Genomic DNA, 25,147 nt, shown 5'->3' with positions numbered 1-25,147 from the left:
ATGATTGGCATGTGATTCCATCCAAAGTAGAGAGGAACAGAGCTGTGAGGGGTAGGTGTAGGCAGTTTTCATTGACCATGACCTTGTAGGGAGCTCCAATGGATGCCTACTGAAAACATTGAATATGAAATTGATCAATGCCCAAAGTAGTGGAGATAATACTACCACATTTTTGCAGCACTTACTGTGTGCCATGTGCTGCTCTAAACATTTTAGATTTAATCACCTGAGGATGGTACTATAATTACACTCATTTTACATACTGGGAAACAGGCACAAAATCAATAAGGAACTTGCCCAAGGTAATGCAGCTAGTGAGCAGTGAAGCAGGGATTTGAACCCAGGCTGGCTGGCTCTCAGTCCATGATGGCAAATCTTTTAGAGATTCCAATGATAACAAACAGCCCACTGGGGCATTCATGCTGTAGGTTTGCCGCCACTGCCCTCAGTTGTGTGTTCTAAACCACTGCTAAGCAAACAGCTGACCGACCACCCCCCCACCCTGGTGTCTTTGCGCACTGCTTACTATTTCAGTTTCAGGAAGGCAGAGGTCATGCCTGTCTCTGTCACAGTCCTTTTCCTAACAAGCAGTATACTGCTTGGCACACAGTAACCACTTACTAAATATTTGTTAACTCATTGAGTCAGTTGCCATTAACATGGCTGGTAGCACAAAGAGCAGTCACACTCGAAGTCATGAGACAAGAAATGAAACTGGCCAGTAATGACTGGATCCCTGCTCTAGGTGGATCTGTACCCTCACCTCACTGAGCCTATGGGCACAGATTAGTTCCTGTCAGCAGAGTTACCTGTGAGAGCCGAGTTCTGCATGATCTGCAGCAGTGTGCTTTACTCACCAGCAAGGAGCATCCTGTACGCCAGCTATCACTGTCTTCCCAGGAACAGCATGTGCTTTGCCCAAGTGGAAATTATCCCCAGTTCTTGTTCTTTAGTTTTAGGTGAAAATTGAGCTGGCACCTTTGAGATAATAAGAGTAATTTTCCGCAGCAGCAAGCCTGCACGCCGTCTGCTGAGTGGATCAGTATGTGAAGCCTGAGCCCTGCTGAGAGCCAGGAGGAGCCTTAAACTTGAAGGTGTGATCTGTTCTTAGGCTCCAGATAAGAATTGCCTTGGGTTCGTTTGTGGGAGAAACTCAAATTATAAACAAGCAAAGTAAAAGATAGATAGGAAGTAGGGGAATAGGTCTTTCTCAAGTGGAGGGAGGGATGTTAACTTAATTTTCATTTAAAACCAAAGAACAAGAACTGGGGATAATTTTTCTTTGGGCACATCCCTCTTTCAAGGAGTGAAGATGTATTAGGTACATGTACCAACTCCACACAAGGAATGTAAACATGAACTGCAAATAAAAAATTATCACTTAAAAAAAGAATTACCCTAAAATAAAGTTCTAAGATTATATTAGAAAAAATGCCCCTGAAAAAGTTATCTACATGTGATTTTCTTAGATCAGGTGTATTTTATGTATTACCTTCCACAACTAGAAAGTTCCCTGGAATGTTTGTGTGTGTGTGTGTGTGTGTGTGTATGTGTGTGTGTGTGTTTTCATGGTATTTTTTCACACCTTATAAAATGCCATTTCTGATTTTCTTTTTAATTAATACTAAATTTATTTACTTATTTTTTTTAATTTTTATTTATTTTTATTTTTATTTTTTTTTGATAGTGAGGATCAACTCGGGTCCTTGCACTTGCAAGGCAGGCAGTGGAACCACTGAGCTAAATCCCTGGCCCTGATCTTCTGATTGATAGGAGCAGAGCATGTGATAACTGTCTATATCAGTAGCATTAAGGAAGTTCTCCCAAAGGAAATGCCTTCTGTGACTAGGATTTAGTCTAGGAAGCTGCCTTTTGGGCTTAGGTATGTCTTTGACCCTCTTTATTTTGCAGTAGCAGCTGCATCTCTCCATTTATAGTATTGCTCATAGATAATCACTGTGCTCAGAATAAAACTGGAGCAGGGTCCTAGGGAGGTGCAGAGTATGTTTGCATGACACATGGAGTTGTCCAAGTCATAGCACAGCGGAAGTCGCTGTGTGCGAAATGAGTGATCTGGTCACCATGGCCAAGAGGGGACTTCATGACAGCTAATGTGGGCCTTGGAGAAAGGAAAAGGGTTGAGAGGAAGGACAAGGTAAAGCAGAGAGGAGGATCACAGCTGATTCATTTAAGAGCAAAGCCCCTGGGCCCTGGGGGTGATTCTCCTGCTGTAGAAGAAAGTCCTTTTACAGAGTTGGTTGAAATGGTACTCTGAGAGCATGGGGGGCGGGGCAGTTGACCCTAAAGCAATGGTGGCAAATTTAACGGCATGCATGCCTAAAGGGGCATGAAGAGCCCTCTCTGTCCGAACTCAAGCCAAGTCGCCTTAGCATTGCCCCAGCAGCCAAGCATTAGATTAACAGTGCACAAAGGGGCAGTGTTGACACTTTGCGAAGTAAATGGGGTTGGGGTTGCAGTTTGGGCATTCAGTTTCTAAAAGGCTCACCATCACTGCTCTAGAGCCTCATGTGCTAGACAGGTGTTTGTTCACCAGTGAGCTATACCCAGACCCTCAAATACTCTTTTAAGTTAATTGGCAGCAGCCAAGGAGGGACATGGAGGCTTATCTTTGATTTTGTCCAGTCTCATTTTGGTTCAAGGGAACACTGATTGCTGCAGCATTTAAGACTTTCCCCCAAATCATTCATTCTGCCAGAAGAAGGTGTTCTGCCTTCCTTATGTAGGGCCTGCGACCGTGCTTTGAATTTGAAGCATGGCTAGAGCCCTGCATGGCAGTTACTGACCTAAGATCCCGGAGTAGGGTGGTGTCCTTTCTCTGAGTGTAGTGTGTGGCAGGAAGGAATGACCTCATCAGTGTGAACCATTTTGTGGTGCAGGAGGAGCTGAGGAAGCACAGAGCCAGAGTGGTCAAGGTGACGTGCAGGGACCCCCCCCCCCCCGCCCCAGGCAGCTTGCAGGTGTTGTTGCAGAGCCAGTTTAGTGCAGCGCTGTCGCCTGTGGAAAGGCGCCTGTTAGAGGGGTTCTGTTGTCAGATTATGCTCGTGTCTGAAGGTTTGTTAGTATTTGTGTCCTTTCCCTTATTATGCCTGTATATTTTAACACATGAGCAAGGTGTGGTGATTTTCCTCCTTTTATCAGGAACTGATTTCTCCCAGTCTAGAAAAACTTTTCAAATTCAAATTAAAGCACTATTTAGTGTTTGCTGTTTTGAGTAGCTGGCACCCAAGCCTCCCTAACACAGATTGACCCTGAGAAGGACTGGTGGGGTTGAGAAGAGAACAGGCAGGGTGAGGCATTGCAGCCTGGCCCGTGCAGCGTGGGTTTGCAAGCTCACCCAGTTGACTAATTTTTAGTGAACTCTGACAATTAAAAAAAAAAAGCAGGATATGATGAGAAAGCTATGCTAGGCAGTAGTTAAACTTCTACAATAAATGTATTTTTAAACCAAAAGGAATGTGACTTGATTGATTTCACAGGAAGGGGGAGCTTTCCAAGCAGCCAGAAAAACCAAATCTGGACCCTAAAGATGTTCACCAGTCAGTCAGTGAATGGATGGTTAGAGGCTTAGGAAGTCAACTGTCTTTACTATGATCCCTATACCAACTCTAGTTGGTATATGTGTGTGTGTCCCTGCATGTGTGCATGTGTGTGAGCATGTGTGTGATACTAGGAACCCCAGAGATGCTATGCTACTGAGCTACATCCTTAACTTTTTATTTTTTATTTTGAGACAGGGTCTTACTAGATTACCCAGGCTGACCTTGAGATTGGAATCCTCCTGCCTCGGCCTACTGAGTAGCTGAGATTACAGGCTTGTACCACTGTGTCTAGCTCATACATCCATTTTTAAATCTTGGTATCTGTTCAAACCATTTTGCATTAAAGGTCCCAGTACTTTTCACTTGCTAAGTACTTTCTCACATTTTTCCTGTACCAGTTAGAAATGGCACAAGGATTAGCATTTGCCCTCTCATGGAGACAGATACTTTTTTTTGGAAACAAGATCTTGCTAAATTGCCCTGGCTGGCCTTGAATTTATGATCCTCCGGCCTCTGCCTCTGGAGTGCTGGGATTACAGGAATGTGCCACCATTCAGGTTTCAGGTACTTCAGGGACTGTGGTGGCAGCAGCTCACTCTGCTGTGTCCTCTGTCAACCCCAGCAACCTCCTGTTGCTGCCCACCCTCCCAGTCCTGTTGTCCTCCTCTGGAGTCCAGTGGAGGGGCCTGGTTGCTGGTGAAGCTTACTGTGGTGTCGGTTTTCAAACGTGCTTCCTCTTGCGGATGCTGGTGTTTATTTAACCTGCCATTCTCAATCCTGTTTTGCACTTGGAGGAAGCAAATGGGGAGACCAGCAAGCGGTGCTCTTTGTGGGATTTGGGTTTTGCACTTTTGTGTTTGGTATTTCCAGGTTTCTGTATTCCATGCTGTGGTAGTTGTGATGGTTCTCTCAAATTGAGGCCTAAGTATCCCAAACCCTAACACATGCACCTGCAGCAGGACTTGCTGGGGACCGCAGAACTAACACTGGGTGAGGTTTGATGGTGTGCAGAACTCTCTCATGTTCCCCTTTTGGTGGCCTCTTGAAACGGGGTAGTTTATAAAGGGAATTAGCCTCAGTCAGTTTTTCATAATGAGATGCTAAAATGAGACAGATTGTAGCTGCATGATTACTGAAAACACATCAAGGTTGTACAATGGGAAGTGTCTTTCAGCTCAGTGTGTCTGTGTATAAAAAAGGGAAATCTTGAAAACCTATTCCAGTTTACCTACCTGTCATCTTGTCTTTGTGGTCATTTTCTGTGTGAGGTTGTTAAACAGTGAACATCTTTGGGACACCCCTAAGGTTGGAGGTTTTACAAGCAGATCCTGTACTCTCTGTTGTGCCTGTGATTCTGGAAAGACCCCTTGGCTGAGTGGAGGCCAGAGACTCCTCGTTGAAGAGAATGGGATGCTTTGGCTCGGTGGCAGCAGGGCCTGGCTTCTGGCAGGTGCTGATCTCCTGGCCGTGTCCCTTTTCCTGTCACTTTGTGGGGAACCTGCCAGATCACAGAGTGGCTTAATCTTTTGCTGTGCGCAGGATCAGATCTGCTTTCCAGCAGGCCTGGTGCCTGAGCTTGGTCTCTGCTAGTACAGTTGTACAGACAGCTCCAGGTGCCAAGCTGCCAGCGGGTCAAGTGGGGTTGCTCTGAAGGGATGTCGCTGGCCTCGCAGCCTGGAAGCGGGAAGTTGCTGCAGACCTGGCCAAACGACCAAGTGTTCTGTGCCGCCTCCAGCACTCCAGAGTACCAAGGCAGAGTGGCAAATGTTTGCGGGCTGGTGCCTCCTATTCCTTTAGAAAAGTACAAAAGTCTACAGCTTGTCCCATAGGTCATGCAGCAAGTGCCCAGTTACCCAGCAGAGGGGTGGCCTGGTCTGCAAAGAGGCAGTCATTTGAGGGAACCTTGTGTCTTGTTTGTGTGGCACAATATATGGGGCTCAGCGAGGAGGTGAGAATGGAAAGAGCTCATTGCTGGCAGGTGGGCTGCAGCCAAGGGTGAGAGATCCATGGCAGTGTGAGCAGTCAGGATTGGCATCCCCTGCTGTGCCCGCCATCCACTGCTGAGCAAGCCCAGGCTCTGGGCAGAGTGGAAGGCAGAGCACTACCCTGCCTGGGCCAGGCCCTTTCTAGGCCTCCACCCTCCTACTGCTTCTAGTGCAGCCCCCTACAGCCACATTTCCACAGTAAGTCCGCATGAAGTAAATCGCTTCATGACTCGTCCTGTCTCCTTGACTTTGCATTATTTTTCTTGCTAACACTTATTTCACATATATCTGTTTATGTTTTGGTCTGTAATTAGTACAGTGGTCCATGACGCCTCAGAGGCTATATTCCAAGATCTCCAGTGGATGCAGAAAATGGAAACCACACATTCTACAAAACCCTTTGTATACAGTGCACACTATTTTCACCCTGTATACACAATTTTTTGATAACACACACTAACCTTTTTGATTAGAGGAAGCACTTTATGGCTTCTGTTTGGCATATGCAAATTGCCAGTCTGGCTATTCTTTTGGGCCATTATTAAAGTAAAACAAAAGCTACTTGAACACACATACTGTGAGACCTTGATAATCTAAAACCTGAAACAGATACTGTCAAGAAGGTAGCACATACAGTATAGATCCAGGGGGGAAGATTTATTTAGCTCACAGCATATAGAAGTTTCAGGCTATAATTGACTGGCTCCAACACAGTGTGGCTTGGCAGAGGGGCATGGCAGAGGAGAAACAGTTCACGGCAAACAGAAAACAGCAAAAGTAGACAAGCAAGGGATGACCACAGTTCTTTCTATCCCTTATACCTTATCCAGGATACTTAGGGTGGGCGGCACTCACACCCTTAATCCTAGTGCCCTTGGTCCTAGCATTGCATCATGAATCAATCCCCGTGTCACACACTCTAGATCCAGCCACCTCTGAGAAGCCCCGCCTATGACTGCATGAGGCTTTAGGGGGACAGCCATAATGGTGTGAGGTTTCATTACACTACTCAGAATGTTATACAATTTAGAATTTAAGAATTGTTTCTGGGATCCTTCATTTAGTATTTTTGTACCATGATTGATGGATAATTGAAGCTGATAAAGGGCTTCCATATACATTTATATTTTTCTCCTTTAACTTAATCTCTTTGTATCCCTCAGAGCCTCAGAGCCTCAGTCTCTGGTCCAGGATGTAGGCACTTGATGTGTGGTGCAGAGATGTGTGACAGAAGCCTGCCACTGCGTTGAGTAAAGTACAAGGAAGGCTTTGCTGAAGGCATCTCTTGGTAACTTGTGTGAACACAGACAACCTGTCCAGTTGTGGGCCTGGTAGGGGAAGTTTAGAGAAAGGATTTAATATTCCATTGCCCAGCTTGGAATCTGCCTGGGACTCAGCAGTTAGATGCCACTGATTAGGGGTCTTGGGGGTGGGGGGCACCTTTGCTATCCTTTCTCCTTTTCCATCCTAGTCATTTGAGGGACAACAAGCAGCTCTTTGAAAATTATTGTCGTTATTTTCCACATATCTGTTCTTTTAAAGAATATTTTTCTGCTTTTTCAATATGTTGAATATTTTCCTCAAAGTTTGTAAAAAGTTCTGCAATGCTAAGAGAAGAATTCTCAAGCTGAGAAGAAAATGAAGTTTAAGAAGTGTCATTTCTGGCAAAATCACCTCATATATGCTTTTATAGCAAAGATACTGCATTTATAGACAAAAGGGTGCCCTTGTGCCCACCAGCTTCCACAGGGCTGGACTCAGGATGAGTTTAGACTTCAGTTATTTGGGACAGATGGCTTGTAACAGGACTTGTTGATGCTCCAGATACTAAATTCCACATCTCGTACTCTTGGACTGAAATTTTACCTTCTGTTTATTTTATTTTATGTTATGTTATGTTATTTTATGTTATGTTATTTTATGTTATGTTATTTTATATTTTATTTTTTTGGTACCAGGGATTGAACTCAGGTCCTTGCGCTTTCGAGGCAGGTGACAGCACCACTGAGCTAAATCCCTGGCCCTTTACCTTCTGTTTAATCAAGCTGATTGTTGCATGCCAGTACCATGATGTTAGACTAGATTCTCAAACTGGGCTCTGTCCTATGTAGTCATTCTTACAAGAACAAGTTGTTTTTGGAAATTCCAGGCCTTATTTTTTCCCCAATCCACTGATGTTTGCCTGCCCCGCCCACCCCACACCAACACACCAATCTGTATTGTCATTTTTAGACATTTCTTCACTTGTTCCTAGCTTTCATAGAAACTGAAACTGAGAACAGCTGTTAAAAGGCCTTTCATTTCAAAAGTAGAATGAATGACTCCTTTATTGTTTTTGTTAGGTATATTCCTGATGTCAGATCTCAGAATACTTTCCTTAGAGTTCTATTCTTACAGCAAGTTATTAAACACTCATATGCCAGACATGGTGGTGCACGCCTGTAATCTCAGTATTTGCGAGGCTGAAGCAGGAGTATTGCAGCGAATTCAAGGGCAGCCTGGGCTACATAGTGAGTTCAGGGCCAGCCTGAACTGCAAAGGGAGACCCTGCCTCAACCCCCACCCCCAAAAGAACCAAAAACAACATTCATATGTATACACATATGTATCATTCTCATTGTTTGCAAACTAGTTTTGTTTTTGGTTTACTGTATCTGGGTTCTTTCCTGAGTGTCTCATTTGTTCTAGGTGGCCAGGTATGCACCTTTGTATTTATCCCTATTGGCAATCATTTGTACACAGTGTGTGCTTGATATTTGCATATTTAATTATGCATTCATTTTAGGACCCTTTCATGTTTAGGTAATATGTTTTCCTGACAGTTTCCTGCCCTAGGATGTTAGCAAACCCCCTTACCTTTTACTGCTGTTTTCATAGGGGTGTTGAGATTTAAACATGCATACTGTGGGTTGTCACAATGACTGGGGGCTCCTTGGTGGCATTTGGAGGACAGGGATTAGGGCTAGGTTAATAGTCCACACTCTTCAGGACAATGATGGCTTCAACACGGAACCAGCAATGCCCTGAATACTTGGCTGATTCATCACCAAGGAGCTGGTTTCTGACAGACACCAGTAGGGAACAAGTGTGGGCTTACTACATGCAAGGCACTGCTTGAAGGGCCTAATGTGTATTAAATCATTGTATCTTCTTAATCTTAGAGGCCAACACTTTACTGTTTTGCCCATTTTACAGAAAGGAGATCAAATAACTTGTCCAAAGTCACATTGTTAGTAAGTGAAGAAGTTTCAAACCCTGTTTTACGAAGACTCCAGCACAGAGCTGCTTTGCCAGCCCAAGTGATGCCTTTAAACCTCCATAAAGCACCTTCAGGTGTAATACCTGGTTATTATGCATTTAGTGTGATCCGTTGTTAAATTAGTAAGAATTATCCATCAGGTAATAAGATCTAGATTTAAAATGTGTTGGAGGAAAGTGAATCTGTCCCTGGTGAGCAGCTTGTCCATTAGATATTTAGTCACAGACTTTGCTTTAGAAGTGACGTAGAGCCAAGATTGGATGGCTGTGAGTGAGTGACAGAGGTGGCTGCCCTGGTGTGTGGGAGCTGGTGCTTTCTCGATTTGCAGCCTCAGGCTGAGGGAGTCCGTGCCCTCTCCAGGTGCCCCTGGGATAGAAAAGCTGTAGGGACATAACCCCCACAGCCACTGCTGCTTTCAAAGTGTTATGGATGGCTCCTGTCTCCACCTCACAGCCAGATGGCTTAGTTGTAATTCTATAGCCAGGGGATAATTTTGTGAGTAGTTTATCCTGAAATGTGGCAAAGAATTCATATGCTTCAGTGTGGCAAGCCAAGGAAGAGAAGTATTACTAAGTGATTAAGTTATTAAGATTGACTTTTGTCTTTGCCCTGCAAATATAATGTTGAAAATTATTTCTATAAGAAAAATGGCCCAGAAAGAGGAAACTGTATGCCTCCTAACTTTAGTAATGAAAACTTTGGCAATATGCACATGAAAAGGTGCTTTGCTATCCTCGAAGTCTTTTTTTTTGGTACCAGGGATTGAACTCAGGACCTTGCGCTTAACAAGGCAGGTGGCATCAGAACTACTGAGCTAAATCCCTGGCCCTACCCTCGATGTCTTACTTTAAATGGAAGATAAGTGTAAGGAGCTATAAAAAGTTAGAATATGGAGGTAAATGTGTTACTGCTATCTCCATGACATTTTATTAAGTTAAAGCAAACAAGTAGTGTATATACATCTATATATAACTGCTTTTCTGAACTTTTTATACTGACCCCCACAATAAGAATACATTTTATGTCACAGCTGAGTACATCATAAATAGGATATAATAAAATGAAAGCTTATGAAATATTTGCACTAAAGGGTAAAAAGCACTTTGGTTCTGTTATGATCATTGAATTACTATTTTTAATGTGACGTTTACCTGATCATCTACTAATGTGTTGCAACCCAGAATTACGAAAACACCCATTTAATGTGATGTGTTCATTCTCAAAGGGGGAAACATCTTTGAAAGTATTGCCTCTGGTTTCCTCTGACTGGAGCTGGGGTTGTGGTTGGAGGGAGGGAAGCACTCTACCTCTTTTCTCCATATTTAATAGCCTAGTGCCAAGTGAGGACGCCATCTTCACCCTGGTGCTCTGCCCATTGGGCTCCCCTTGCTGGCTGCGTTTACTGGGGGCTCAGCTCTGGCCCGACTATCTGCTGCCTTCCAGGCTGCTCCACTCCTCAACCTGAAGTACTGTTATGGAACTGAGAAAAGAAGTTTGGAAAACTGGTGCTTCACTTACAGGGTGAACTCATGGGCTTGTGTCTTTCCTTTTGGTTTTCAAATTAGAACTGGCACATGAGTTACTTTTAGGAATTAAAAAATGTTATTTTTAATGTGGAGAATTAAATGTGTCCAATGCATATTCCTTGAAAAGAATTGTTCTTATGTTATGAAAATTCTGTATAAAAAGCATCGAGTAGAGACTAATCAGTGTCCTTCTTTCCTAATAGGTTTTAAAATGGAAAATTTCGATGCCTCGCTCAGTACCTATTTCAGGGCATGGCTGGGCCCCCGAGGTGAGGCACTCTCTGGTTTTGCTCACTTTTCTGCAGACTCCCCCCCACCCACCCATCTTTAGAGCTTCTTGTGAATATTGTGTGAGGGTTCCAAAAAGCATTCATGTTCTCTGTGATGAGACAGGACCTGCCCTGGTAGCACCCTTGACAGTTGTGGAAGCTGCAGTGACCCTGGCTCTGGAGCAGGGACAGCGGCTGTGGTGGCTCCTGCTAATGTCAGCTAGAGACTGACTCAAGCTGCAGCCTTAGCTGAGAACACCTTAGCTGTCAGCATTGTCAAGGGTGTCCATTTCTCAGTTTCTGTGAATCTGAGAGACAGCACTGCTATAATAGAGATTAAAACTCTTCCCTTTTTGGCTGGCCTTCAAATTCCTTGACTCAAGTGCTTCTCCCATAGGCATGCATATTTGGGAATGGACCCAGGGCCTGGTGCATGCTAGGCGAGTGCAGCACCACTGAGCTACATCCCGAACCTTCAGGGCTTTTCCATGTCCTTCAGTTTGTGTCTTGTCAGTGGGTACATGGGTGCAGAACTCACTTGTTATATATCTGTCCATCTTTATTCTCTTAGAAAGTAAATCAGCTCCATATTATCTTCTTTTAATGTCAGCTATGTCTTTTAATGTCTTATCTAGAAAGAAGGAACATTTTAGGTTCACATAAAGATTCACAGAAAAACCACACAGCTTTTAAACAGATGAAACTATTCTGTTTCAGTCATGGTTTTTTTTTTTTTTTGGTACTGGGGATCAAACTTGGGACCTTGCACTTGTGAGGCCCACGACGGAACCACTGAGCTAAATCCCCAGCCCTGTCACTCATGATTTTTAAAACACCAAAGAAAGTAAAAGAAGCTTCATCCACTAGTATGGTAGAAATGAAATGGTGTTTGACACCATGGTGATAATTAATAGGGTGGGGAGCATCCGCACAGCCTCTGGGGGCTGCTGGGTCTCTTCCATTGGGATTAAATGCACGTGCTGTCCCCCAGTGGTAGTGCACTCAGCACCTTGTGCTCCTCAGAACCTTAGCAGCTATGCGAAGGTGCATTCGAGGATACTTGGCCTGGCAGTGGATGTCATCTGGGTGCCCTTACATAGGAGACAGGATGAGTAAGTTAAAGAACACCTGATTGAAATAACAAGTTAGACCCACTTGTGTGTGGATCTGCTTAGGTAGAGATGATGACTTAGGCTGTGAGGGACAGAAAGTTCAGCTAATACGCTAAAATACTGATAAAAATTATCAGGTAAGGCACAAGGTGGGGCAACTCCTAGGGGTTCTGTGGTGGTTAACCAAGAACCTTGTTTGCGTCATTTCCTGGATTTGCCAGCCTGTCTTCAGGGTGACTCCCCCACTTTCCACTGTGAGGTTGGCTGCAACAGATCAGGCAGCCTGTCCAGAGGAAGAGGAAAATGTGTTCATCTCATGGTTTAAAAACAAGGAGACGTTCCCTGAGCCCTTCACCAGCTGTGATCACTAGAATCTTAGTGGCCACAGTTGCTTCACCAGTCCATGTCTTTTAGAAAGTAAACACCAGCCACCAGAGGGGTGCTGGACACTGCGACTGGCCAGATTGCTGAGGATCTACTGCCCTGGAAGCACACAGTGGTGTGGAGGGTGGAAATTTAGTCCTGTGCAGGCACAGAAAGACTTGGGACAAGATGAAATAGCAAGGTGCAAAACAGCTTTGAGAAAAGGGAAGGGGAGAGTTTGTGTGTTTGTATGTACTTATTTTATAACACATAAAAATGTAAAGGTCTGATGTTAGTTTTAAGTGGGACCTTGCTTTCTCAAAATTGATGCTAAGGCCTGGAGCTGGGAACAAAGACACTAAGAGTCCCCTTCAGTGGAGTCTCCGGGGCTGACCCCCTGCCCTGGAAGATAGTCGGTGGTGTAGCAACGACAGGCGCACCATCTGTTGCGCTGGGGTAAGGAGCAGGGAGGGTGTGGCGGGGCATCCCTTTAAGTCAGGGAAAGGAGCTCCCAGAGGAACACTGGGGGAGTTTGGGTGTCTTCGAGAAAGGAAGATGGTGCAGTCAGGGAGCCAAAGGCAGAAACTGTCCCTGTTAGCTGCTGCTGCTCTCTGAACGTCCAGGATGTGAATCTTGATGTGATGGCTTCCTACCTGGAGTCAGACAGAGGATGCAGTTGAGCCTGCAGGGGATCTGGTGTGGGGAGTTGACCACCACCAGACATCTGAGGGGAGGCTGTTCCTTTGCTGCTCTTGGCCACTTGGGCCTGTTTCCTCCTCCCTCCCTGTCCCTGCATGGGGAAGGGGGGGGGCGGGGGGGAGCTCCCCTGGATCAGCACAGGCCTTCTCACTCAAGCTCCTCCCCACACTGTCCTCTGAGTGGTGCATATGTGACCATGGCCTCTTCACCCACATGTTGTCTTTGGTCTTCAGTCACTATCTCCTTGCTGTTGACCACTTGCTCCCAGCAGATGTTGCCTTCTGGTCAGGGACAGTGTCACTAGTTTGGCCAGAGGCACAGTTCGGAGTCTATACATGCTGGGCACCCTTGCTGACACTTGGCTGACATAGAGGACTTTAGAGATTTGTGGAAATTGCCGTATCGTGGGTTTCATGACCCTGTGTATCAATAAATCCAATAACTCCAGCTAGTGAGAAACTCAGCTTTCTCTTTGTTTTCTTTTAGATGTTGTGGAAAGCACAGTTTATTACTTTACTTAGCAAAAACCACAATAACAGATATTATTACTAAGAACATTTAACTAGGAGCTTTACCTTTGATATTGAAAATTCATGCCTCTATTGCTGCTTTGTCAGGGTTAGATTGAGGAAGTAGCTTAGTGGTAGAGCTGTTGCTTGGCATGTGCAAAGCCCTAGGTTCAATCCTCAGCACTAGAATAAAAAGTCTGAATGTATGAGGAGGACACATATATGCATATGCACATATAAATATTACTAGATGGCCTTATAAATCATGGTTAGAGAAATTTATAGTGTTTTAAAACTTGTGGTTATTTACCTACCTTATTAATAACTTTATTTTGTTGTTTTTCAGATACCAGAGTAAAAGGATGGTTTCTTCTAGACAATTATATACCTACATTGCTCTGCTCTGTCATTTATTTACTAATTGTATGGCTGGGACCAAAATACATGAAGAATAAACAACCGTTCTCTTGCCGAGGAATTTTAGTGGTGTATAACCTTGGGCTCACCTTGTTGTCTCTCTATATGTTTGTCGAGGTAAGTGAAATGTTGTGTGGCTTCCTCTCTCTTAAATGTACTCTACTCCTGTCCTGAATCACATCAGCAGAGGAGGAGGGACAGCTGCCTGCTGGTGGGAGTGGGTCAGAGGTGGGCAAGCAAGCCCATTAATGCATTTTGAGTATTTTTGAGATGGATTTTTCAAAATGCCAGAGTTGGTTATACATGTCTTTTAGAATATTTAGAATAGATGCCTTTAGTATTGATCCCTTTGTTATTTTTATTTTGTGGGATATTCAGAACTAAATTATTTTCTAAAATACTCTCTTGAGAGCAGAATAGAGTGGAAATTGAACAAAATATAAAAAACAGATCTGAAAGCATTGTACTGTTAAGCATTCAATATAGCCTGTTTCTGTTGTGCAGGTCGGGGAGGGAGGAAGTGGGTAGAACTTGAGTTTGGTAAACTTGATGGCAGTTTGGCATCTGTCCTGAGCTGGTAACTTGTTAGCTCTCACAAGTTCTTTTTAATGTGGTAATATCCACATTTAGGTTTTGAATGACCTGTGTGAAATCACTCCCAGTTATTTCTTTTACATAACTGGGATGTTGAAGATCATATTTGATAGTTTCAAAAGCAGGTATTGTAACTTAAATCAAAATGAAAGACAAAGGCTGGGTGTGTATCTCAGTGGTAGAGCGCTTGCCTAGCATCCCCAGGCCCTGGGTTTTATCCTCCATCCTGGGTGGGGGGAGAGAAAGTGAAAGACTTATTAGAATCAACACTTTGATCCTTCCTATTTTGCAAGGAGTAATAATATAGCTGGTAAAATCCGAGGGGTGGGGGGGAGAATACTGCCTTCCAGGAGTAACAATTTGTGTATAATTTTTTTAGAAGGACTCTACACTTTTCGGGTTTTAGCATTCACCTATTGCTAAATCCTCTTGGGTGGAGAATTAAGCCGTAAAACAAACATGTTCGACACTCCTGTGTAGGCTGTTGACTTTTTATTATGGCTTTAATTCTCCCAGGAGCCTCAAAAGGAGGAGGGTTTGGGAGGGAGTGAGGAGACTGAATGTGAATCTTAAAGTTAGTGTTCTGAGATGAATTCTCCCTCAGCCTCGGGCACGGTGTGGTCTCCCTAGCTATACCTGCTGGCATGCAGGAGTGTGCACAGGTGTGTATGCTAGTAGATAACACTGATCACTGGAGGTGTTGCAGCTTCAAGATCTGTGTCTCATTCTCCCACGTCTCCTAAGACAATGTATAGATATTGTGACTAGAATGGTAGATGCTTGCCTAGCATTGCTCTATGCCTAATACTCCAAGAAATGCTTACAACTGCTTTTTGCTTTTTTCTGTCCTATTCTAGAATGAAGGCAGTGTAATTAGCCTCCAGGATGGAGATTGATTTCGGGATGGAGGCAGGGAATGTGCAGGAGTGACTCCTGGCCCTGCTGGGGTACAGCTCTCAGTGCTCAAGGGACAAAACTCCAGCCACCAGGTTCTCCAGCGAACTGCATCTGCCCATAACTGATAGACGATAGAGCCATTCTTTAAGGAAGCTGCAGAGTTTGTTATTACCCATGAGTATTCTGGAGAAAAATATTTATAATGATCAAATCTTAAAGAACTTAAGCATTTGCCTCAGGTGTTTCTCAACCCCTAGAGATAGAAACATAACTTCATAACTTAACCTCTCTTAAACAGACACTTCTGTAGTAAAGAAGAGAAGAAAATTATTGTTACCAGTTTTGCTGTGTAAGTTGCATCTGGTGGATTGGGGATCTGAACACCCTTTACTACTGGAAAGAACAGGTTTTCCTCTGCCATGTTAAGACCAATGGAAGACTTTGAGCAGTGTATAAGCACCATGGAGATTTAAGAAATGTACAGAGGAAAGAAACCATACTTTTAACTCATAGTTTAGAGTACATGAAGGGTAGTAGACAAGCAGGCAATAACTCCTTATATCACATCACATTTATGAAATATATCAGAATAGATATCCCTGAGTAAACTCAGAGATGATAATTACCTTTGATTTTTATTTGACTATTTTTATACTTACATAGACCCATTTAGTAATGCCACTAGTGGTTCCTTGGTCAGCTCTTAAGTTTACTTTAGGTCTAGGCTTTTCTTTTTTCACTTGGCATTTCTACTTCACTGAATACTAAGATGCAGAAGGGCAGTCATAGAGTTTTGCAACAGATAGAACTGAAGAGGTCATAGGCCCACCTGGGCCGTCATTTTGGAGAAATGTCACATGTGGTCACATAACTGCAAGGTTTTGAATATTCTTTTTTTCTTCCTGCTTATTTACATGTTTGAGTCTGCAGAGAATTTTTAAAGTAAATAAATAGTCATTGGTATTTTGTTTATTTAATTCTGTGGCATAAATTCTCAACTGCTTTGACAAATTCTGGGTTGATACAAGGAAAATTAATGGTTGTTAAAGGAGACAGGGAGAAGTCTAGAAAGAAGGAAGGTAAGCAAGTGGCGGTCACAAAAATTTTAAAACTAGTGGAAGAAAAATAACTAGATCCTCGTTTTAAAACTAAAACTGGGTTTAAAATGTAGTAGGAATAATAGACAATAATTTATGCATCTGGTAAAAAAAACACTGAAAGGATGTATACTTCTAGTGATCTCATGAACTTAGTATTTAAAGAATAAATCTGATTTGAAGAATAGTTTAATAGTAGTACATTGTTTGAAAGTGTAGAATCTTTGGCAAGCCATTTAGCTTCTGTTAGATGCTGTGCCAGCTAGTCTTCATTTCTGGAATGGGAGTGTTTACTCTGTGCCGTTTTATCTTCAGATTTTTTAATTTTATGGGGACTCACAGCTAAAAGTAGTCTTGAGTTTGAAGAGACTTTGGACTTGGACTTTTTAGTAGTGCTGGGATTGTTGAGACTTTGGGGGAGGAATTATTACATTTTCAGTTATACACAGTAGTTACCTCATATTAGGCAAATTTATGACCTTCGTATTGTATTTTAGAGATTTGGTCTGGTTTAAGGAGATGTGATTAGGCATCAAGTTGACAAGGAGTGGATTTATGCCAGTTAATCTGCATCATCAGTTTGACTGGATTAAGAGATTCTTTGAGATCTGATTGGATTAATCCCTGATGCTCATGGCTGAGTGTGCTGCTAGGATGGGACACGGTGGGACGTGGGTCACAGGGTATATTACCTTTGCAGCATGACTCTTGATAAAGACCTCTGCCTGTGTCCTGCTTGGTCCCCTACACCTTCCACCATGATGTTTCTGCCTTGGAGCCTGACAGCCATGGCTTTGAGTCTCTGAAACCACAAGGTAAATTAAACCTGTCTTGCTTGAAATTCCAGATATTCTAGCCCAGCAATGGAAAGCTGACTAATACAGGTGTTGTCCTGTGTCACAGCCAATGGTGATGATTTAGAAATAAAATTCCATGTTGTAGATGAGGAACTTCATTTGTGTTAGTTATTTGGTCTTGTAAAACTATACTTACAGCAAACATGAAAACCTTATTGCCTTCTACCCGCCAAGATTCAGAGCCTACTTCACCCTAATAGAAGCCTGCCTCTTTTTCAGACCATCGATAGTTTCCTCTGATTCCCATCCTCCAAGGAGGGAAGCCCTCCCTCATGGTTGGGAATTGTGACTTTTCCTTCTTCAGTGGTATCTGCCTTTTCTGACACTTTTGTAGCATTGCAGCGGTGATATCCCTTCTAGGCAGCTGCTTTGTGCTGCTGGTGTGGGACTGTGTGGATAGCCTGCCTTTTACCCGTGCCGCCTCTGCCCTCTCTCCCCCTGCACAGAGGGGATCTGATTGCATGCTTTGTTACTGATCCAGTGTCCTTGCTGCTGGCCCCATGCTGCCCACACTTCTGTGCAGCTCCTGAGGAGGTAGGGTCAGTGCTGTGCCATGCCAGGCTTCGGTCACCCCGGGATGCTGCAGTGAAAGGACTGCTGCTCCCTCTTCAGGAGGAGGATGCTCCTGGGCTGTCTCCTCACACCCACCCACACCGGTCACTGTCTTCCTGGGCCTCCACCACTGAGGAGCTCCCTCTTGTCAGACCTGCCACCTCCTCTGGTGTCTCCTCGGTTTTGAGTTCTCTGCACCAGGGACTCAGTGCCTCTGTGAAGTCCTGAGGGAGAGCTCTCAGCTCTAGGGTCGTGATTTTTTTCCAGCTTCTTTGGCATCCCTGTTGTTCCTGAGGAACACATGTTCCCGAGGAACACATGTTCCCATAAACGTGCCTCATGATGTGTCTCTTGACACCCTCCTGCCCTGTGACTCAGAGGTCACTGGCCTACGGACACCTGTAATGAAAAGTTCCTTCCATATCTTGTTCCCATTGTTATTACAGCTAATTACTCCACCGAATGCATCCTGACTGTTAGGATAGGAAAAAAACAAGTATCAGAGCCACGTTTTTATATTTAATAATCAAAGATAAATCATAGCTTACAAACAAGATTAGTTTTTTAATATCTGTGTTTCTTCCCTTGTAATTAGAACTGCATGTTGTGAAAAGTGTGAGAGAATCTCAAATATTTAGAACATATAAAATATAATTTTGAAAAACAAGATTGATAGCTGGATAGAGGGGTCTGACTTGTCTTGAGTCCAAACTTATTTTTTATTCTTCTTTGCAGTTTTTATTTTAAATTGTAATTTTTAGAACTGTTTTTAAAACATTGAAAATGAAACTCATAAATTACATCTATGTACCTAACAATGTTATTGATGTTTTGGTGGTTTGGATTTTTTTAATTGTTTAAAAAAGAAAACATGGGGCTGACAATGTGCTCAATGGTAGAGCCTATGCTTATCATGCATGAGACCCTGAGTTCAACCCCCACACATACATACATACATACTTACACACACACACACACACTTATGTAAGAAGACATTACAGAAATACATCTGGAGTGCAGCCCCTTCACCCCTTCCAGATGAAACTTTCTTCTAAAATTGGCATGTGTCTTTCTGAATTTTTTTTTACTTTTGCTATATATATAATGTTCTCAGATTTTTTAAAAGACTTACACAAATAGTGTACTGTTTATACTCTTGCAAATAGCTTTTTTCAGAGATTACATTATGAGATGAATTCATGTTTTATAGACCCAATATGTTCATTTTAATGTGGGGGAAGTAAAAAAAGCCTTACCTTATAGGTAGGCACCAGTGGTATTGGCATGCTGGGGTGCATTTTGTTTGGTGTGTGTGTTTATTGTGGGGGGATTAGTTCTCTTTTCTGTTTTCTTTGAATCATCCTTTGAAGATTTCTGATGCTTCTTTACTGGGAGGGTAAAAGAAATGCAGTTGGTAGATGGGTGCTTGCTTGTGCTTTCTGACTTCAGTATCTGTGAGGCTGTGAGGTCCCTCCTTTTGCCCTGGCTCAGAAGGTCCTCTGGTGGAGCCATAAAGCAGTTGCTTTGGGATCATACTCTCAACCATCTTATTTTTCTTTTGCTTCAGGCTTTCCTAGAATAGATGTGTTATTGTGGGGAAATCGGATTTGGAAAAGCATTGAACAACTTGGTAATCAACTATTGAATTTTATAAAAATTATTTTGTATACCAAAATACCTTGGAAAAGATATTTATTCACCCTTCTCTTTCTTTGCATTGTATGGAAAAGTTGAAACATCTGGTAAGGCCGGTACTTACAAGAAATTGCCAGGGATTTAGCTCAGTGGTGCCACTGCCTGCCTTGAAACTGTAAGGTCCTGAGTTTGATCCCCGGTACCAAAAAAAAGAGGCCTACTGGAAACTGGATAAAGAAGATGTGGGGTTTTTTTTATAAAATGGAGCACTACTCACCCATACAGAATGAGAAACTAAAGACATTTATAGCTAAATGGATGCATATTGAGGCCATACTCCTAAGTGAAATAAATAAGACACACGTGTAAATACTGAATAGTTTCCCTGGTGTGAGAAACTGAAAGTGTAAATAAGGATTAAAATGATTAAAATGAATAGTTGATAACTTGAAATAAGAAGAAAAGGTCCAAAGGAGTAGGGGAAGTGGGAGGGGCAGGGGAAAGGAAAGAAGGGAAAGGAAAAATTATGAGAAAAAGAAAAAAATGGAAACAAAAGTCTTTGTAAATAGGGAAGGGTGGAGGGGGTGAAGGGAGGACAGGGAATGGGGAAAAAATAAGAACCAAGATACATCGTGTACAGGTACAAGCACCCAATGATATATGTAAACAAATTGTATACCTAAAATGTACCAATAGAAGAATTTAAGCAAAAAAAAGGAGGGGGGTGCTAATTGTTAACTAAAAGATTTTCAGTTCTTGTACAACTGAAGTTCTTGCTCAGAAACTTCTCTGGGGGATTGGAAGGAAACAAGTATTTGCCCCTCAGTTTATCTGACACTGCTCTGAGAAAATGCCTTGTAGGGATAGGGATGCAGCTAGACTCTCTTCCCCATGCCCAGGGAGAGGGAGAAAATGACTTAGCTATAGTGGAAGCTTTGGGGGCAGCCCAAGGCCAGACCTTCCTCCTGCTTGCAGACTACAGACCTTTGCTGACCTGGCTGTGCAGCTGGTGTCACTGGGTGCACAGCACTTTCCAAATCCTCAACCAAACCTGCCTGCTCTGCAAAGCAAGACACAGAGGGAAGGCTGGAACCTTTGAAATTATGCAAAGGATGCTTTCAGGGGCTTTCTTACAGTCAGAACAACACACTTCTGCCCCAGTTATACAACTTCAGACACTAGAAGCAGAAATATCAAAGATTTGGCTAGAATTATATCAAATACTCGCATACTACCTACCTTATGGTGGTACTGGGTTTGCTCATTTAATATCTACTGCACTCTTACTTTACCGTTCCTACTGAGGGAGGTTCCAGGAAGCCTGAAGAGTGAGAGAAAGACTTCAGCGCGGCAGGGCCTGGGGCTGGGCAGATGCCGGGCACACCCATTGAGGGTTGGCTGGAGGACAAATTCTTTGTATTCTCTTCTGAAGACATCTCAAGTGTACAGAACCTGCCCTTAGGACTTAACCTAGAGAATTACATTCAGCTGTAAGCCAAGGGTGTTCCTTGGAAAAGGAAAAACCACTTTTGAAAGGCACAAGTGTGAGACTGTATTAATGGACTTCCTTATGCCTTGGCATGAGGGATTTGCAGCTCAAAGTCACATGCTTTGCCTTGACTCCATTCTACAATGGCACTGCCAAAGCCGGCCAGCCGAAAGCCCTAGAGGAAATAGGTGCTTTTAATTTTGGAGTAGTTGATGGTTAATTTTAAACCAGACATCTGCTGAGGGTAAAGATACAGTTGAAGTTCTATTTTTCTCCAGTATTCTTCATGAATGGAGTATCCTGTCATGCTCTCCCTAAGTGTAAGACCGGGGGCCTTACCAAACGCTCCGAGGAGCTGACTGTAGTGAAGCACACCCAGGGATCCCAGCGGTGCCTCCAGAATGTAAGACCAAGAGCCTTACCAAATGCTCCGAGGAGCTGACTGCAGCGAAGAACACCCGGGAAGGAACACACCGGACAAGTTGGAAAGTAAAACAGACCTTTATTAGTCTGGCCAGATGGCACTCCCAAAGCAAAATAGCTTAGAGAGGCAGCTGGCTCAGAGTCCGAGGCTGTTTTTATAGGGGGTTGAGGGGGAAGTTAACATATAGAATTAAAGAAAAGGGGACAAAGGTTAGTGGTCGACTGTCACGTATTGATGGTCAGCAGACATTTGCAGCTTGTTCTAAAAATTGTGGTGCCCAGAACATTAGTTCCGGGCAAACAAGGAGTTGAGTAGTTTACTTTGGGACTTTAGGTCTGTTACAGATTTTTATCTAGTGTCCCAAAACTAACAAGCATCTTTATCCATTAACTCACATTTAATCACAGTGGGGCTGGAGAAAAGGAACAAAGGTTATGCAGTCCCACATAAGGATTCAGAAACACAAGGAAGGGCAGGGGCACTTGGAGGTGCAGTGTTCAATGCACGTGGTCTGAGAGTCAGGGTGTCTCTGTCCTAGTCCCAGAACAACCTCCAAGAAGCTTGGACCTTGGACCGCCCCCCCCATCACCTCTCCATCTGTTGGCTCATTGAAAATGCAGGCTTGTACCAGATCTCAAAATCATACTCGGACATTCATGTAGAAATGGTTGGAACTGTGAAAATTGCCAGCCCTGTACACTTTGGTGGTGTTACTTACAAAAGTCCAGTGAGACAGATGAATTCAGGTATGGAGAGTTTGTTTCATTGCCTTTTACCCCATCGCTGCCTGATGTTAGTGACCACACAGCTCCTTTCTCTTGAATCGCTGAAAGTGGCCAGCCCCTTGGAAAGGAGTGACCCTGTTACTCTAATGTCTTGAAATACTGGGTAAAAGGTGATAAGGGCCAACAGGACAGTGTTTTTCTGTATAGTCTTTATTTCAAATGGCCTTTGGCCTTGTTTCCTGAGATGCTTCGGTATCATTCCAGAAAGTTCCAGGCTAAAGGTCATACCTCATTCGTGTTTAAATGTGATGTTAGATGGAGAAGGTTGACTCTCGCCAGTAAAAATGACTCACTCCATGCATTGCATCATTCCGGCCAGCTGTGATGCCCATCATTTCTTTCAATGAAAAGATGCACGAAACCACCACTGGTTATTGAATTTGTCTCCAAAAGAGAGAAGAAAGCTTCTGGCTGTGTTGTAATTATAGCTCTTCGCATGCCTCTGGCCTAATAAAGATTTGCTTTACTCCAAGGAAGGAGAAAGCACATATGGTTTTGCAGTGTGCTGCTTGTATATTGGTTACTTGGAAAAGCTGAATAAATAATGCTCCCTTGGTGGTTCTTGGAAGAGTTGGTGGTATGTAGAATTGCAGGTAGTGGCAGGCTGTTTGCCATGGCTTCCTCTTTGACGCTAGTGCAATACCTGCCCTCAGTTTCACTGCTCACCTTGTCCAGCCTCCCCAGGCATCTTACCCTGCAGCATGGTGAATTTCTGGGCATTGGCCAAAGCAGCTTGGTGGAGAAGAGCAGGGCCTGAGTGCTGAAAGGAAATTGGCTGAGATGCTTTGCCAGAGTGTTGTATCCTCTGCTGTGCTGCTTGTGAGCCCAGAGGGAAGGTCCTTGCTTTGCTTTGAGATCTGTAGGGTCCATGACCCTTGGGCAGTCGTGTTCCTCTGCTGGGGCTGCAGGGAGCAGAACCCTCTAATTCTGGCCCTTGGATGGTGGTTGGGTAGTCTTGGGTGACCTAACTTTAGCTTAGGTCCTTGGGTTTTATGTGTTATTTTATCCCCGCTGCTAAATATTTGAGAATTTCCAACTTGCCAGCATGAAGTTTGATAAGGAATCATTTTCCTCTTGTGAATTCAGATGCTTATCATCAAACCTAAGCCCATTAAAGTACTTTTGCATATTTTAATTTCTCCATTTGCTAAGCAAATAATGGAATGAAGCCCCCTTCACTTTGCTGCTAATGAAACAAGGGGTGTAGATTTTGGGAAAATAAGTTCAGGGCCTTGATTTTTGTCATTAGTTTCTCAAATATTTGCTCAGCACCTCCTGTGTGGGAGTTGCTGTGTGGGATCTGTTGACGTGGGCGCCAGTCACCACCCTCTGCAAGCTTACAGAGAAGCATAAAATGTTCCCACTAACCGAGGCTGGAGGGCAGTATTTGAGCAGATAGCCGAAAATCATGGCAAGGTGAGGTGAGAGGAAGGAGAACAGACTTCAGGCTGCAGTGTTCAAGGGAGCAATCATGAAGAAACTAGGATTTTTTAGTAAAAAAATCTTTGAAGGATGGAAGTTGGAGAGCTGGAGATGGGGTCCGTGGGTACAGAGAGTGTGGTAGATAAATAAAATAGTGGTCCTTACCAGCATTCATTATCTGACCGGTACACCATGTTGGGGGAGGTGAGAGTGACATTTCCTCTCACTGACCTCAGCACATCAATTCGTTTGAAGAGTGCAGAAAACAAGCCCTGAAGAGATTGAACCTGCCTTACCCAGGGCCGCCTTGCTCAGCTTGCAGAGGCTGAGATGTAATAGGGTAAGGCCCAACTTGGAGCCTGGGAGAGGCTCAGAGGGAGGAATGAGGCACAGTAAGTGTGGGGTGGTGGTAGATCGTGACTGCCTGAACCCTGCACCTCGGACCTGGGGTTTCATTTTGAAGGTAGTGGTGTACTTCTGAAGGGTTTAGACATGGAGCTAGTGGTTCAGGAAGCACAGTGGCCCCACTGGAGGTGGTTGGTGGCAGCAGCAGTGGGGAAGTACTGCAGTGAGCATGGCAGTGACCCTGCGTGCTCCCCACTGTGGAGAGCAGCACAGGCTCAGGGTGCGCAGCATGCAGGGTGCCTGGATGGTCTTGCGGCCTGGCATCACGTTCTTTGTATGCACTACAAAGACAGTGTTGTAAATGGGGACCTTTTCTTCTTCATTTATCAGGGGCAGTGAGGAAGAGCAAATGGAATTGTAGGTTCATTAGTTTAAAGAGTCAAGGCAATCCACCTGAATTCCTTCCTTCCCCAAAAATGATGCATATGTCAAGTCAGGAGAATCCCTTCAGTACCTTCTTTGGGATTAAGAGCCTACAGAGTTACAAGGGAAGATTTGTCCTCTTTCCCAGAGAACAACTTGATTTTCTGATTTTCACTACCCTGAACACTCCCAAGTGAAATTTTCTGACCTACCCATGCCGGACACACACCAGCCATTCCATTATAAGTTGATAAAAAACAAAACCAACTCAGGACATCTTAGGACACCACAAACCAAACTGTAGCTGGAAAAAAGTGATGGCAGATCCTAGAAGAAAAAATTCTTTGCTGTTATTTTGAGACAGAATCTTGCTGTGTAGTTCAGGCTGGCCTGAAACTTACTATGTAGCTAGGCTGGCCTTGAACTTGTAGCGATCCTCCTGCCTCAGCTTCCTAAGTGCTGAGATTACAGACATGCACCGCCACCGCACCAGGCAGAAATATATTTACACTTAGGGCTGGGGATTTAGCTCAGTGGTTTCACCGCCCGCTGTGCAAGCGCAAGGACCGGAGTTCGATCCCTGGCGCCAAAAAAAAAACAAAAAACCACATATATTTACAATAGTAAAATTTCAAAAGGTAAATCGTGTTAGTTCGTTTTTAATTGCACAAATGTATTTTCATGAAAGCTTTCTGTGTTAGCCCTTGAAAATTTCAGCATGATGTGTCATTTTCCTGTCTTACCCTCAACCGACAAAAGATTGCATGTCAGTGCCCTCCTAGGTGGAAGGAATAGCCGTGGGCAGAGCCCAGGTGACACTTTCTCCACCGAGGTCACCCAAGGACATCTGCCCACCTCCAGCCCCTCCTCCTGGTCCACTTTCCACTTGGGCTTTGTCTTGAATCTTGAGACTTCCGCTAGATCTGCA

At 43.8% G+C, this 25,147-nt stretch overlaps 1 protein-coding gene across 3 annotated transcripts in view; it reads left to right on the top strand.

Annotated features, from left to right (window-relative positions):
• Elovl5 (ELOVL fatty acid elongase 5) overlaps window positions 1-25,147 on the top strand; it is a 75,288-nt gene that overhangs the window by 39,873 nt on the left and 10,268 nt on the right. For all 3 annotated transcript variants that reach the window (XM_004868819.4, XM_087195975.1, XM_087195976.1), the window contains 2 exons: window positions 10,534-10,599; window positions 13,629-13,816. In XM_004868819.4, coding sequence (XP_004868876.1) covers window positions 10,542-10,599; window positions 13,629-13,816 — 246 coding nt within the window. In that variant the 5' untranslated portion in view covers window positions 10,534-10,541. The remainder of the gene's footprint in view (window positions 1-10,533; window positions 10,600-13,628; window positions 13,817-25,147) is intronic.

Source organism: Heterocephalus glaber, unplaced genomic scaffold (genome assembly GCF_053883595.1).
Source record: "Heterocephalus glaber isolate CG9 unplaced genomic scaffold, H.glaber_assembly_v1.0 deba00001610, whole genome shotgun sequence".
Lineage (NCBI taxonomy): Eukaryota > Metazoa > Chordata > Mammalia > Rodentia > Bathyergidae > Heterocephalus > Heterocephalus glaber.
The sequence above is the reverse complement of the archived record's forward strand: the minus strand, read 5'-3'. Positions and strand labels throughout refer to the sequence as shown.